General features: G+C 42.2%; 1 protein-coding gene across 1 annotated transcript; it reads left to right on the top strand.

Annotated features, from left to right (window-relative positions):
• Positions 1–3,066: 3,066 nt before the first annotated feature.
• On the top strand, positions 3,067–10,925 carry CUNH6orf52 (chromosome unknown C6orf52 homolog). Its single transcript, XM_025890871.2, has 4 exons — positions 3,067–3,137; positions 3,378–3,555; positions 6,980–7,025; positions 10,745–10,925. The coding sequence occupies exons 1-4, from the start codon at positions 3,067–3,069 to the stop codon at positions 10,900–10,902; spliced, it is 453 nt and encodes a 150-aa protein (XP_025746656.1). The 3' UTR covers positions 10,903–10,925.
• Positions 10,926–15,548: the final 4,623 nt, after the last annotated feature.

The following is a 15,548-nucleotide window of genomic DNA, read 5'->3' as shown; positions in this document are numbered from 1 at the left end:
TTGAAGGCTTTGAATCCCCTGAAATTATATGCAAAATTGTGTATGTACATTTTTGGAGGAGAGCACTGATAAAAAGTTCATTACATTTTCAGAAGGATTAGTGCCTCTACAGTTAAAATGCACTCATCCAGTATGAGGTTATAAATGTGAAATTGGTCTAGAAAAGTAACTTTCAAAACCACACAGCTAAGTAACAGGCCCAGTGCTGCTGCTTTTTATATTTCCTTGGGCTTAAACTTTCTTTTTAACGAAGAAAACAGTTTTTTACTCTCTAAAGAAAAACAATACAAAATTACATACTTGTTCAACTGGATTCAAACTGAGCATACTTCCTGCAAACCTCCTGTTTTTTTAACGCAGGATGCAAAAAACCATTTAATCCCATTCTTGTGAAAACTACAGTTGCCAAGAAACAACCAACCGTTAAAAGTTCATTAACGCTAAAGCACAACAGGATTTTTATTGTTGTTTTGCTTTTAAATTATTGATTGAGAAGCTTTCTACACTGAGCCATGCATTGATTTATTCATTCATTCAGCAAATATTTATTGAGTGCCTGGCTTTGTTTGGTTGGCTAAAGAAAAAACAGCTAGTTTGTTTTGGGAGTGGAGGGAGGCAGCAGTTGGTAAGATGGATATACTGGGCTAAAAGCAGGAGATAGCAGAGAAAAATCAGGCTTGTTTAGAAATATGAGAGTCTAATATTCCTCCTCAGTTACCCGCCTTTCTCACTGTGGCAGGTAGCAAGTCTCAACTTTTAGGAAGACAGAGGTACATGTGGATATTCCCAGAGGATTTTGGTCTCTTTTGCACATAGAGCTAAGGGAAGCTAAGAGTGGGTTACCGCCCCTGGACACTGGCCAATTGTCTGCCTTGGGATAAATTTGCTTCACCTGCTTCATGGGAATAATGCAGGTGAAATATGATAAGTTGGCATTTAGGGCTTTTAAGAGAACAAAACATTTAAGAACCCCTCCTTGTCACTGTCATCAACAAAGCCCCTGAATGTCCTTCTCTGGAGCTTTGCTCAGGGTCCTCTGTACCCAGCTCCCACCATCATGCTGGGTGATTTCAACATGCAACATTGACATCCCTTCCTCAGCCTCCTTACCACGTTCTTATCAACGTCTAGCCTCTGCTTTCCTTTCTAACTACAGCTTGATCTCTCACCCATTCAGAGCAAAAATTGTGATTTTCCTTTTATAAAATACAGCCCTAAAATGAGAGAAGGAACAAAAAACTATTAAAGTTTGACAAAAAGAATCCTTAACTGGTATGTTTTATTTGATGGCCAAGCTGCTATAGTAGTTAAGAATTGTGTTTAACTTCATACAGTAACCTAAAATAGCTGTGGCTTAACCAAGACATTGATCTCTTAAGAGAAATCTAGAGGTAGCCAGGCTAGTGCTGGTACAAGGAGTCCACAGTCACCAGAGACCCAGACCCGTTTTCTCTTTCAGATCCTATGTTCTTGTGCATGACTTCCTCCATGATGTCACCTCATAGGCCAAAATATGTGCAGAGTTTGGGTTCCAGCCATCATATCTGATCTCAGCACTCTGGGGAAAGGGTGGAGGACAACAGGCCTCCTTCCAGCTAAACAAACTCCCTTGGCCCACACAGCTTTCCTCAACCCCCTTAAAATAGTTCTATTTACATCTTACTAGCCAGACTTTGGCCAGTTGAGCGCATCTACCTGTGCAGGGAGAGCTAAGAAATGTCTTTTAGTGAAGCCTATCTCTGCCCCCCAAATAAAGTCAGGGTTCTGTTATTAAGGAAGAAAAAGAAACTGAATAGTGGGTGGTGCCTAGCAACGTGTTCCACAGCTGTTCATCAATACCATCTCCCAGGAAGCATGGGGAGATCTAGAGACTCCACCGTGCTTTGTGTAAGGAGGCGTTCAGTAAATAATGGGTGAATGAATGATTTGAATTCATGCTGATTATTTTTTACATTCCAGGTAAATATAGACTACACCAAGCACTTTTTTTTTTTAAGATTTTATTTATTTATTTGACAAAGAGCAAGAGAGGGAACACAAGCAGTCTCCCCGCTGAGCAGGGAGCCTGATGCAGGGCTCGATCCCAGGACCCTGAGATCATGACCTGAGCCAAAGGCAGACACTTAACGACTGAGCCACTCAGGCACCCCATAGAGCAAGCACTTATTAATAAGCTTCAGGGAAATGGCCAGAACTGAAGTGCCCCTATTTGGACTCAAAAGTTACCTTCTTACATTTTGACACTTTGTGTAGGCTTGCTACTTAGAAAAACAGAATCTGAGTGAGGTCTAATCCAAATCTACTGAATCTGGACCCACCTTTTAAATAACATGCTGAAGTAATTCTTATGCACGTTGAAATTTGGGAAGGCATGCTTTATTGTGTTTTTAAAACTGATACTGAACCACAGAAAAATTTCCTTAAAACATCTTCTTGTACCAGCTTTAAGGGGGTGGGGGGGGCGTTTGGGGGGGGGGGGGGGTGGGGGTGTGTGTGGGTGTGTGTGTGTGTGTTTTCCTTCAACTTCTTTCCCCCAGCTGGTCAGCGTAATGATTTCAACCTGTAGAGGCTATAAAAAAGTCCACTAATTGCTGGTTCGAATAATTAGCAGATAACTGAACTGAGGAAGGAAACAGCAGTTTGTGGTCTCTGTCGTAAGGTTTTAGTTATTTCAAGTGACTCAGTTATTGTAGGGGGTGGGATGGAAACTTCAGTCAGTCCCTCAAACACATACTCCTGTCTGTCCCCACTGGCTTCCGGCTACCTTCCCTGGGGCCAGCATTTGGTAGAGGGGGGCTAGCAGGCTTAAAGCCAGCCCCTTAGTTTGCAGAAGTCCCCCCAGGTGACCCCTGTGGACTCCTGCTCCAACCACACCTTAACCCCATTGTAATGAAAGTCAAGCAATTCATTGCCTAGCAGGAATTGTCACTAAGTGTAATTACTATTCTTAGGCAGTTGTGAGACGTATTTGCTGGCGTGAGAGGTGTTAGCCCCCTGACCTGGAATTTCTGATACCAGAATAAAAACTGTAGAGACTTGGTCTCATTCTGCCAAGTTTCTGGATAAATGGCGGGGCAGGAGAGTTTTGCAGGTTTTGGCATAGCTCAACAAAATCATTATTACTGGTACTGGCAAAGGTAAGCTGTTTTTTTCCTACTCCGAATGAAAATGAAGGCCATCCGTGCTCTATTTCTGACCTGATTTTTGGCAACTTACCAACTATTGCTTTGGAAATAGGTGTTTTTAAACAGTTAACGCAGAAATCATCCTTACCCTTACCCCTTAGCCTCCCCGGGAAAGAAGAAAGAGTCCTGGGGTTCTGAATGATTCTGCCTTAGTTGGTGAGGTCATTCCTGTTGTACCCTCTCCACTACTAGGGGGAAGCCAGTGTTCCAACCCTGCCAAGCTTACCACTCCGGCAACTGGTTTGAACAACAGCACAGCGGTTACTCCCTTTCTGTCTCCACCTGTGGCTGTGCAGCAGCTGGAAATGGACTCGACCTTTCTGTGTGGGAGACCTCTGGACCCCCAGCTGAAACTCTGGTCCCTCCTAAGGTATCCTTCCCTGAAATGATTCCTAGATCATCCGCGTGCCCAACATAGAAGCATCTTTTTCCTGTCTTCACGCCTCCAGATGCTCTCATTCCAATTCCCACAGCTGTGGCTTTTGCTCCCCATTTTAATACCAGAGAGTAAAAGCTGATGACTGAAGAAATTCGGCGAACAATTTAAGTCATTACTATCTTCCAAAAACAAAATCCTAGGCTGATGACGTCTGTGCCTAAATTCTTACTACTAAATTTTAGATGACCATTCACTTGATTTTACTCTTAAAATAGGACTGGAGGTAGTTTTGTTTTGCAGTAGCAGAAAACATTAACACGCTTTTCAAAAATATTCTAATATTTTGGTTACTAAAGTAAGCTATTTCTGAAATCACACAGAGGGACTAGAGTAAGGTAAAGCTTTCCCCCATCCCTTCCCTCTTCCGCATCTCCTCCCCATTTAGAAGAAAGTCCTGTTCAAGTGCATCTACGTCCTCTAGATTTTTCCCTTCTCTTCCTAAATCAGCGTGATTAGGCTTTATTTTTGTTTAGGGAGTTGGGGGAGACTTGAGCAAGAACAGACTGAGTAGTACTGGTTTACTCTTTGCTTCTGCTTATAGGTTGCATTAGATGTCCCGCGCCCACCCCCCACCCACCCAGTTCACCCTTTTAATAAAGAGCATTCTTTAAAAGTTGCCCATTTGGTTGTGCTGTGCTATTAGCTCATCCCTTATTGACTAACATTTTGAATGTTCTCAGTGCTTTAACGAACTTTTACCTATCTCCAAGTATTTGAGTGATTTTTGGCTAAGAATAAATGTCTAGATGGGCGCATGGTGGCTTAGTCCGTTAAGCGTCCTGACTCTTGATTTCGGCTCAGGTCATGATCTCAGGGTGGTGAGATGGAGCCCCGTGTTGGACTCTGGGCTTAGCGAGGAGTCTGCTGGAAATGTCCTCTCCCTCTCCCCTCCCCCTGCTTGCACACTCACTCATGCACACACACTCTCAAATAAATCTTAAATTTTGGAAGTGGAAGGTCTGGATCAAAGGATATAACATTTAAAATTTCAGACAGCAAAGTATTCACCAAAAAGCTTGCCTAAATTTACACTTTTCATGGCTGCTGTGGGTATGCTTGCCTCTCTATGTTTCTGTGTGTGATTAACCGATGTGACAGGTGAGGAAGCCATATGCCTCTTATTGAGGGCAAATACCTTTTAAACTGTTTCTTGATATCTGTGTTCTGTGACCTCATCGATGTCCTTTGTCCACCTTTTTTTCTGTTGGTTGTGCCCCTTCTGTGTACTTACATATTATGGAAATATTATGGAAATTAGCACTTAGTCAAAGTTAGTTTTTTTCTCCAATCTGTTTGGTAATGTCCTCCTTGTGGGATGGCCTGTGCCTTAAACCCAGAATTAGATTTAATATTTAAGCCCTCAGTTTTTAAAACTTGCATTTGTTTTTTGGGGGGTTTTTTTGCCCAAACTTTTCATTTTCAGTTTTTCAAGTCTGTTTTAGGTGTGCCTTCTTCTATATAAAATATCTTGTTAGATTTCTTGGCTTTTTCTTTTTAAACCCAAATCAGCTTTTTAGCAGATGTTTGATATTAGCATCACTTACAAAAAAATAAAAATCTTTTGCTACATTGCCTGAGGTTTTAGCACATTTTTTTCTTCTACCTCTTCCCTTTTTTGACCTTTTGGAAAACAGGCTATGTGTCTTCTGGTGGTTACCTCTATCTTAAATAGAGAAGTGTAGGTTTGAGTTTATTAGCAGCTTTGGAAAGGAAAGCGTTTCCTGATTTCTGTGTACTAGTGAGAAAATGAAGAAATTAACACTGGACAAAGAAATAAGACAGGCACAACAACAAAAGAACAAAGAAACATAAGTAACATTTTAAAAAGAAATTAACACCCCTTTTTCTTTTCTTGTCCCCCCTTTTCAACATTTTTGTTGACACCTGGGATTTTCATCCCACTCTCCAGGCAAATTATTACTATAACATACAGTTTCAAGAATTATAAATATATTCTTGTGCCACCTGCCTGCTTTCCTGGCAGGAGTTTTGGTTATGAAGGTGATCATCAAAATTCCAGATGGTAAGGCTGTGCTGTGGGCATCTTTTGCTCACATGCCCTTGCTTTAATCTTGCCTAAGGAAGCGTGACCTCTGCCAGGTGTCACAGTTTAATGCCCGTTTCCCTACCATAGCACGCCTGTGTTCTTAGCTCTTATTTCTCCGAGAGCCCTCTGCATTTTGACATTGTGTCTTAAGATCAGAGGATGTGAATATCTTCAAAGTGATTCTCAGGTCTTTGGGCTCCATCAGCGCATCTGTCCCAAACTCCCACTAGCAGAGGAAAACAGTTACTGGATGTGCCCTTCTTCAAGGACACCAGCACTGCCCAGGTGCCCCTCACACAAAGAGAAACCTCCGTCTCCAGAGCATCTGCTCCCTGCACCCTGGTAATGTAGGATCCACATTTACCAGAACACGTGTTGAAAAGGAGGAAATGTGAGTTATTTGGACACTGTATTAAAGAAATGCCTCATTCAAGCACAGACTCTGGCTGTCTTAGCCCTTTCTAAATAGGAAAAACATGCCAATGGTGAGATTAAATTTATGGTAACCATATAATTTATTTTCGAAACCAGGATCTATTTCTGACAGAAAGGGAGGCATACTTTCGGATAGATTGAAAAGAAGAGCTAGGGGGTCTTTGGCTTTCAATATAATCTCAACCCTCTTAGCAAGGGAGGCTTAATTGAGTTCATTGGTGCCAGGAGCTACCAGGGCTCTTCCTGGATTGGTTGGCTCCTTGGAACAGCTGTACATCCTTAACAAAGACGGTTCCCAACAGGTACCTATGGAGAGGAGTCATAGAAACTTACACTGTCCCGGGAGAGCCAATAGGGTCTGGGTTAACCAGCCGAGATTCATTTGGGGAGTACTTCTGGAATTTACTTCTTTGATTGACTGGTTTGCTTTTCTATAGTCTCTGCATCTGCTTAAGCACCTATTGTCCTGGTCCTTATCTGAGCCATGGGCTTGGGGTATGATTAGAAGGCTACAGGGAGAATGTGCTCATGAAGATTTTGCAAGTTGTCATCTGGAAGGAAGGGCAGACCACCAGGTAGAGAGTTGGGCATTTATTTAATGCAGGGACTGTGGAGTCTGGATACCTGGGTCCCTGGTGTCTAGTTCATATTCGAGGCCCTGGGAGGCCAGTTAGTTCCCAGAAGCTTCAGAGAGCCCTGAGGTCTTTGTCAGGCATGTTCCTCCTTTATGATTTTTTTATTCTGTTGACTTCATCACATATTTTATAATTATAGTCCATCATTTTGACAGCTAATGTTTTCTTTAAAAGCATGTGTTGATAATAAACCTTTAGGAAAAAAATGTTTTTTCTTAACATCCTGATTTCCTTGTAGGAAAGCAGAGCTCTGGCAGAGAAGCAAGATGAAGACTCACTGGAAGGTAACAGAAACCCTATGTGGCCATGGTCGAAAACAAAACTAACCCATTCCAGGTTACTCATTACTCAGCTGGCTAGAAGCTGAGAGATTCTACTGAAAAATTCCTACGTAGGTCACATAAGCCATTTTCTTCAGCAGTTTGGTCTTGGGAAACTGCTTCTGTGGGAAGCTTGAGTAAAGCCACCTGTTTGGGTCTTTCTGAAGGACTAGGAAGTGGGGATGTTCCCAAACAATAAGACAGTAACTTGTTTTTAAGATCTGTTTCCTCCATAAATGTAAACTTTGGGATTAATTCTGCTTTATTTTTTTAAGATTTTATTTTATTTATTGATTTATCTTATTTATTTATTTATTTATTTGATAGAGAGAGTGAGAGAGCAAGCGAGCACACAAGCAGGGGGAGAGGCAGAGGAAGAGGGACAAGCAGGCTCCACACTGAGCAGGGAGTCTGACATGGGGCTCAATCCCAGAATCCCGAGCTGAAGGCAGACGCTTAACTGACTGAGTCACCCAGATGCCCCTTAATTTTGCTTTAATTTTGATTATTAAGGGGGAAAGTATCAGGTGATCACTGTGGCCTGGCCTCCTGGCTTCCGTCGGGGTTATTGGTTCCTGGAGGACCTCACAGGCCCTGTCTGTGGTGTCAGGCAGTGCTCCTTGGAGTTCTTGATCTGTTTTGGGTGAAAAGAACAAAGTGCATCTGCCCAGAGCAGGACCTGTTTCTGACTGTATCTTCTTCGAGGAAGGGAAGAAAGTGGCCTGTTTTACTTAAGTTAGGGGAACGAGAAGTGGAAGAGACAGGCAGAGATAAGACCATTGCCTACTTCTTATCACTTCCCCACCTCCAGGGCACCCCCACCAGACCAAACCCACCCACTGCCTTGTGACTTTGTAGCCCCAGTGACTAAGTCAGCAGGTTAACAGGTGCTCAATGTTCAAATGAAATCTTTAAATGCTGTGGGGTAGTTCTAGTTTTATTGAAATATATTTGGCTGACACATAAATAAAAGGTGCCTATTCCAGCTCTCGGGGATTTCATTCTGGTTAAAGCATGAGTCAAATCTCCCTGCTTTCATCAGTCCTGCAGACATTATAAAGATATAGAGGAAAACCTACAAAGAGTGTGCTTTCTGGATGCAGACTGCCAGAGTTCTAGTCTCACTTATGAGTTCTGTAATTCCAGACAAATTCATCTCCAGGGCATCAGCATCCCCATCTGTAAAATGGGATGTTAAAACAGACCTTGTAGAATGTGTGAGGACAATAGCTCTAAAGTGCTTTTAAGTGTTTTAACAGCATCTGGCAGGTAATAGCCACTTCAGCGGTTAGTGTAAGCTCTTTGTAGAGCTGGAGCAGCTCTGTCCAGGAGAAATGTGATTTGAAACACAAATCCACCCACGTAGACAGTTTTTAATTTTCTAGTAGCCATATTAAAAAAAACAAAAACTAAAACTAAAGAGATAGACAGATGAAATTAATTTCAATATTTGTAACCTAATATACCTAAAATATTTCACTTAAACATATAATGAATATGAAAATGAGATTTTTAAAAATCTTAATAGCAAGTGTTCAAAATGCAGTGTGTATTTATGTCACATCTCCATGAGGACTAGCCTCATTTCAAGTGCTCAGTAACCACATGTGGTGAGCGCCTACTGTGGTGGACAGCTTGGTCTCGAGAGCCCACAGGTTTAGGGAAGATGTAATTAGTTTGTCTTTTGTAGGTTTCTTTACCACTAGGGCCAACATCACTGGAAGGGCCTAGATCATTAATCTGGGGTTCATAGCTGACCACACTGTCTGTTTTCTAGGCCATAGATGACAGGACAGACAGTGGTCTGCTCATAAGCATGGTGGTGCTGACACCTTTCCTGCCACCAGGAACCTGCAGAGCCAGGAGCCTTTTAGCAAACAACTGCCCATAGCAGTGAAGGAAAGGACCCTGGGGCTTGACCTTAAGAAAGAATTTCACGGGACGCCTGGGTGGCTCAGTCAGTTAAGCATTGGACTCTTGATTTGGCTCAGGTCATGATCTCAGGGTTGTCCGATGGAGTCCTGCCTTCAGCTCCATGCTCAGTGGGGAGTCTGCTTCCCCCTCTCCCTCTACCGCTCCCCCTGCTTGAGCACTCTCTGTCTCTCTCTCAAAATAAATAATCTTAAAAAAATTTTTTTAGAAAGTCCAGGAAAAAAAAAACAATAGAAGCATCTAATTTTATGACCAGAAGCTCTCAAAGGAAATGTAATTCAAAAGGGATGGGAAGCTCTAAAGAATAAGAACGGACAGCATAGGGGCGCCTGGGTGGCTCAGTTGGTTAAGCGACTGCCTTCGGCTCAGGTCATGATCCTGGAGTCCCGGGATCGAGTCCCACATCGGGCTCCCTGCTCAGCAGGGAGTCTGCTTCTCCCTCTGACCCTGTTCCCTCTCGTGCTCTCTACCTCTCATTCTCTCTCTCAAATAAATAAATAAAATCTTTAAAAAAAAAAGAATTGGACAGCATAGTCATGAATGACTTCAGAGAAGAAAGTAGGAAGTAGCTCATGAAACATATATGATGCATTAGGCCTACTTGATGATCTTGGTTCTAAAATAAGTATAGAAGGACATTAGTCAGCTCAAGCTCAATAACAAAATGCCACGGACTGGGTGGCTTGAATAACAAAGTTATTTCTCATAGCTCTGGATACTGAGAAGTCCAAAATCAAGGTGCTAGCTGATTCAGTGCCTGGTGAGAGGTCTCTGCCTGGCTTGAAGATGGCCACCTTCTCATTATATCCTCACTGGGCAGGGGGAGAGAATGCACCAGCACTGGTATCCTTTTTTGTAAGGGCACTAATCCCATCAGACTAGGGCCCAACCCTCATGAGCTCAACCAACCCTAATTATCTCCCAAAGTCCCCATCTCCAAATACCATCACATTGGAAGTAAGTGTTTCAACCTATGAATTTGGGGGGGACACAAACATTTAGCCCATAATAGGCATACAAATACAAAGGAGTAGCATGATCCCATGTATTGGGAAGTAAAAAAAATTACAATCCTGAGTGAGCTAAGGCTTGCAAAAATTACAAAGGAAGAGAGGGCTTCTTTGGTTGCATTCAGTACCGGGAGAGAAAACAAGGGATGGCATTAAAAACCTTGGAAACCCAGCAACTTGGAAGTAATATCTAGGTCTGATGCTTTCATGATAACACCACCTCATCATAGGGTTCCAGGTTTTAAAGAAGAAAGACCAGGCCTCCCTCTGTTTCTGAATTAGTTGCTCTATATAGTTTGCATCATTTACATCAATCTGTTAATTAAGCAAATAAAGCAACATGTTTATTTCAAAGCCCCATCCTATGGGTTTGGTCTGGGCTCCATTGTACTGTGTCCACCCAGGTGTTCATGCTAGAAACTCTGGGCTCATCCTTGACCCTCCCTTTCTCTTTAGCCCCAAAGTGAGTCCATTTCCAAAAGAGTCAACTCCCAAACCTCTTTTGAGTTCATCCATCTCCTCCATCTCTTCCACCACAGAGATGCTCGTTGAGTCTGGTAGTGGTGCTTTTCCAGCTTTAATTTCTATTTTCAAATCTTATTGAAACATGCAATTTAAAAATTCTAACATGAAATGTCTGCAATATTTTCTTGCTCATTTTTTTTGAAACTCTGATTTTAAGCCATTGCCAATATGTGTCCTATAAAACATATTTTTATATGCATTAATTTGCTCCTGCAGATCCAAACCTTCATGTGAATATTGAGGAATTAAACAAAGAGTTTATGGTGAAAAGTGAGGAACTCTACGACTCTCTCATGAGTTGCCACTGGCAGCCTTTGGATACGGTTCACTCTGAAATCCCAGATGAGCCCCCAGAGAAGCATGATGTTCATTAAGCTACCCCACTGTTCTATTGATTGCCTCCTGTTTTGTTTTTGTTTTTGAAAAAAAAAAAATTCTCCCAGGAATGTACTGGATGCTATATGCAAATGCAGATCTCCAGGTCTTGACTGTGACTGACATGACAAAATGTGATGTAAATAAACTTTACCAGCACACCCATTTCTGGAAGTGTGTTATATTAAATAGATGCCAGAAGAGATCACATAACTATCATGGCGGACCAAGCTGAACTATAAGACATTTGAAAATAGGTCTAATAGGAAAATGGGCCTGATGTGAACTGGTTGGGGCATTAATGGATAGGTGTAAATATATAGAGTATGGTAGCACATAATCTGTCTTGATGGGAATTAATAGCCAGAAGTTGGCAGGTGAACGATGATCCTTTAAAGTTTGGGGCATCTTTTTAATGAAACTCAGCTTGGTGGGGCAATATATATCCTAACCTGCAGAAATTGAGAATATTTGATTAAGAAGGCCTAGATTTAGAATGAGAGAAGAATTGAGTGAAAGATAAAATGAAACTATCAACATAAATGTATATGTTGGAAAGGCTCCTGCCCTGTTGCTGGAATAGTCCACACTGCCTCTGATCTCCTGCTTATCACTATTAATCCTATGAAAGGATAAACATCCGGCTTAAACAGGATGTCTTTACATCCTCTATTACCAAATGGGACAAGGGTACAATGGGAGGTAGCGAATGCTGGGTTGTGGGGCAGAGAAGGCAAGAATGACCACATATCTCTATTGGAGATCACTGATTCTTCAGAATTTTCAGGTTAGCAATGATGGGGACAAATTCGAATGTGAGCAGAGGACTCCTCGTGATAGAAACCAGATAGTGGCAAATGCAGTATGAAAAGCAATGATTACTGCGAATTGGAACGAATGATAGCTGCAAAAAGGCCAGGAGCTCTCCAATCTAAACAAGAGAGAAATGGACAAAAACACAGGTGTTTACACTGTTGACATTGGTATAGTTGGATGCCTCTAGTAAATTTCTGGGTAACAGAGGTCATCTGTCACTGGTTGGTGTGGCCCTGTGAAGTCCTCAGACCTATTCAAGTCCTTCTGTTGAGAGTTAACAGGGATCTAATTGGTTGTGATAACCCCCATGAAGCCTATGTTGTGGATCATTGTGGGTCATAGATAATCAACAGTGACTTTGCAGTTCTGTTTGTGGTTCTTGGATCCATGCAAATGAGCACCCGAGAGCAAGGGCAGGAATTATTTCTGTGCTGCAAGCAGAGAGCTAAGAAAACCAAAGATGGAACCTTGTGCTCACCACTTACTGATGACAACTACTTGGAAAAATGTTTTAATTTCTGGTACTATGATGTTTTGCTGAAGAACAAGAGAACCAATGGGCCAATGAGATGGATCCCCAGTGTCTGATGAGGCAACTTTAGGATTGTGTGGACCTATGGAGCCTTGCTTCTGATCGAGTAGCCTTCCTGGAGATAAGGACTGGGAGGATTAGGCTCTTCCTTGTGATGGAAGTGCTGTGAGCTGACCGCAGGGTGGGCCTGTGGTAGTGTACATTGATTGTTGTAGGGTGCTTTGAGACCTAATGGTGTGCTTCAGTTTTCCTTGAGTGAACTCCATTGGTGTTTCAGCAGGAATCCGCAGGCCAGCAGGAGTCCTAGAGTTACTGAGATGTGACCTGTCTTAAAAACAAGAGGGAGAGGGGATGTGGCTGGCATCACTACTTCCTTTATCTGCTGTGCCTTCGGTAAACAGGCTTCTGCCTCAACAGTCTGCATGTTGTATAGTTGGCACTTGGTTTTGTCTGTCAGCCTATCTTTTCTAGGAAATGCTTTTCTGACTCAAATCTTGGGATTCTTCTTTTTTTTTTTAGATTTATTTATTTATTTGAGAGAGAGCAAAAGAGAGAGAGAGAGCATGCATTAGCGGGAGGGGCAGAGGGAGAAGAAGAAGGAATCTCAAGCAGACTCCATACCGAGCACAGAGCCCAATACAGGGCTCAGTCCCATGATCCTGAGATCATGACCTGAGCTGAAACCAAGAGTCAGATGCTTAACCAACGGCACTACTCAGGTGGTCTTCAAATCTTGGGATTCTGGTGAGGTCTTTTCTATCCTCAATGGCCCTTCTTCTTTTTTTTTTTAATTTTCTTTTTTTTATTATTAATATATAATGTATTATTTGTTTCAGGGGTACAGGTCTGTGATTCATCATTCTTACACAACACACAGCACTCACCACAACACATACCCTCCCTAATGTCCATCACTCAACCACCCTGTCCCTGCTCCAGCACCCCTCAGTTTATTTCCTGAGATTAAAGTCTCTTATGGTTTGTCTCCCTCTCTGGTTTCATCTTGTTTCATTTTTTCCTCTCTTCCCCTATGATCCTCTGCCTTGTTTCTTAAATTCCACATTTCAGTGAGATCATATGATAATTATCTTTCTCTGATTGACTTATTTCACTTAGCGTAATACCCTCTAGTTCCATCCATGTCATTGCACATGTTAAGATTTCAATTTTTGATGGCTGCGTAATATTCCATTGTGTGTGTGTGTGTGTGTGTGTGTATACACACACACACACACCACATCTTCTTTATCCATTCATCTGTGGATGGACATCTGGGCTCTTCCGTAGTTTGGCGATTGTGGACACTCAGTGACCCTTCTTCTTGATCACAGCTGATGACTGTTCTATTCCTGGGCTCTGATACAGCCTAAGCCACAGTACCTGCCTCAGTAGATTGGCCAGAGTGACCTCATGACCTAGTTGAACCCATCAAATCTTCGCTTAAATTTTTGAAGACACTTAGTCCTCTGGTGGTGAAGCTAGGAGAGATGAGGCCCAGGAGCTGCTGTAGCAATGTCTCCTATTCTGGGATAAAGTTAATTTACAGAGAGAAGCAGGTAGTTATGCTAGCAGGAGAGAGTCAGGTGGTGTGTACTCTCTAGTTTTTGATTTCTGTACCCTATCATTTTCAGGAATCATTAAGTTTCCAATACAATTCCCTTGTTGGTTCAGTTTCCCTCATTGCAACCCAATGTGTCCAAATTTAAATCAAGTTCTTAATTTGGTCATCCCATGTGGGTAGGTTAGAAAGACTTGAGTGGTGGTCTCCATTTTCTTCTGCTAGTTAACAACCTTGGAGGGCTGCATGTTCTGTCTTAAATTTTTCTCAGGGTAAACTCATCCACTCCTATTCCACTCTATGCATTCTGGGCAAGAAGCCCACATTTATGTTTGCAGCACAGACCTTTCTTTTGAGCTCCACATTACGTGTATCTTTATCTTACTGCTTACTTGATTATTCATCTTGCATGCCAAATAGGTGTTCCAAAATTACCAAATTTGTAATGGACTGTTCTTAGTTTTACCTCTATTAATAAATGCCATGTTCAATCAAGTAATGCTTGAGCCCCATGTACTTCCCCTGGAGGGATTTAGATGTGGGAGAGGGGAGATGGATAACTATATGAATTTACTGCTATTACTAGAGGGTAAGTTTTGGGTTCTCAACTCTAGAGAAAGGTAGAGATTTGGGTTGCAGGGTGGCAAAGCACCCACCCACACTAGTGAAGATCTGGCCCAGGTGGGGTGGTGGGAGCTGAACTTCCTGCAGTGGCTGCCCTCACAGGTGCTGGAATAGAACACTTTTGCAGCAGGGTTTAAAAAAAAAATTTTTTTTTTTGCTGGTAAAATACACATAATGTAAAATTTACTATCGTAACCATTTTTAAGTGTACAGTTCAGTGATATTAAGCACATTCATAATGATGTGCCACCATCACCACCATTTATCTCCAGAACTCTTTGAACCTGCAAAACTGACATTCTGTACCCAGTGAACAATACCTCCACATTTCCTACTCCTCCCAGCCCCCCAGAAACCATGGTTCTACTTTCTGTCTCTATGGATTTGCCTCTTTGGGGTATTTCATATAAATGGAATCATATAATATGTGATCTTTTGTGTCTGGCTTATTTCCCGTAGCATAATGTCCTCAGGGTCCATCCACGTTGTTGCAAATGGCAAGATCTCATTCTTTTTTATGGCTGAGAAATGTTCCATTGTTATGTATACACCAGAGTTTGTTTATCCCTTCATCCATCAATGGACACTTGGGTTGCTTCCATGTTTTGACCATTGCAAATAATGCTGATATGAATGCAGCAGGTTCTGAAGGCTGGGGGTTACATCCTGTTACCAGGGCGTCTTGTACACAGAAGCCTGAACTCCAAGTAATAGGGCTTTTGGCACTCAGTGTTCTTAGCTCACTAGCACATTCCCCAAGGTGCCATCTGGCCAGGCAGGACAAAGACCACTGCCACCTCAAAAGCCAGTCTTTCTCCTTGTTAACCAATGCTTCCGCTAAGAAGTGAGACCAATTTTCACAAAGCTCACAAAATTCAAGGGGTTTGGTTGCACCTTTCTCCTAGGAGAACAATGCTCTTGGCCTATAATTCCATGCATGTTTAATCCTTTAATGATTTTTGGCACAAGAAGGATCTTGCTTAGCTTTACGGTGACTTTCTACATATGAAATAGCTGGACCCTCCTCTCAGAAAGATGGGGAAAGGTACTTAGTTTTATCTCCTTCACTGGGGCAACGCACAAAATGCGTAAGGACTTTGATTAAATGGATTAGA

Source organism: Callorhinus ursinus, unplaced genomic scaffold (genome assembly GCF_003265705.2).
Source record: "Callorhinus ursinus isolate GAN/ISIS: 27379988/994484 unplaced genomic scaffold, GSC_fseal_2.0 scaffold26, whole genome shotgun sequence".
In the NCBI taxonomy this organism is placed as follows: domain Eukaryota; kingdom Metazoa; phylum Chordata; class Mammalia; order Carnivora; family Otariidae; genus Callorhinus; species Callorhinus ursinus.
The sequence above is the reverse complement of the archived record's forward strand: the minus strand, read 5'-3'. Positions and strand labels throughout refer to the sequence as shown.

Coding starts and splice junctions, on each gene's coding strand:
- CUNH6orf52 (XM_025890871.2), top strand. CDS start 3,067: ATGGCGGGGCAGGAGAGTTTTGCAGGTTTTGGCATAGCTCAACAAAAT. Junction 3,138..3,377: donor TATTACTGGTACTGGCAAAG/GTAAGCTGTTTT, acceptor CTCCACTACTAG/GGGGAAGCCAGTGTTCCAAC. Junction 3,556..6,979: donor AAACTCTGGTCCCTCCTAAG/GTATCCTTCCCT, acceptor ATTTCCTTGTAG/GAAAGCAGAGCTCTGGCAGA.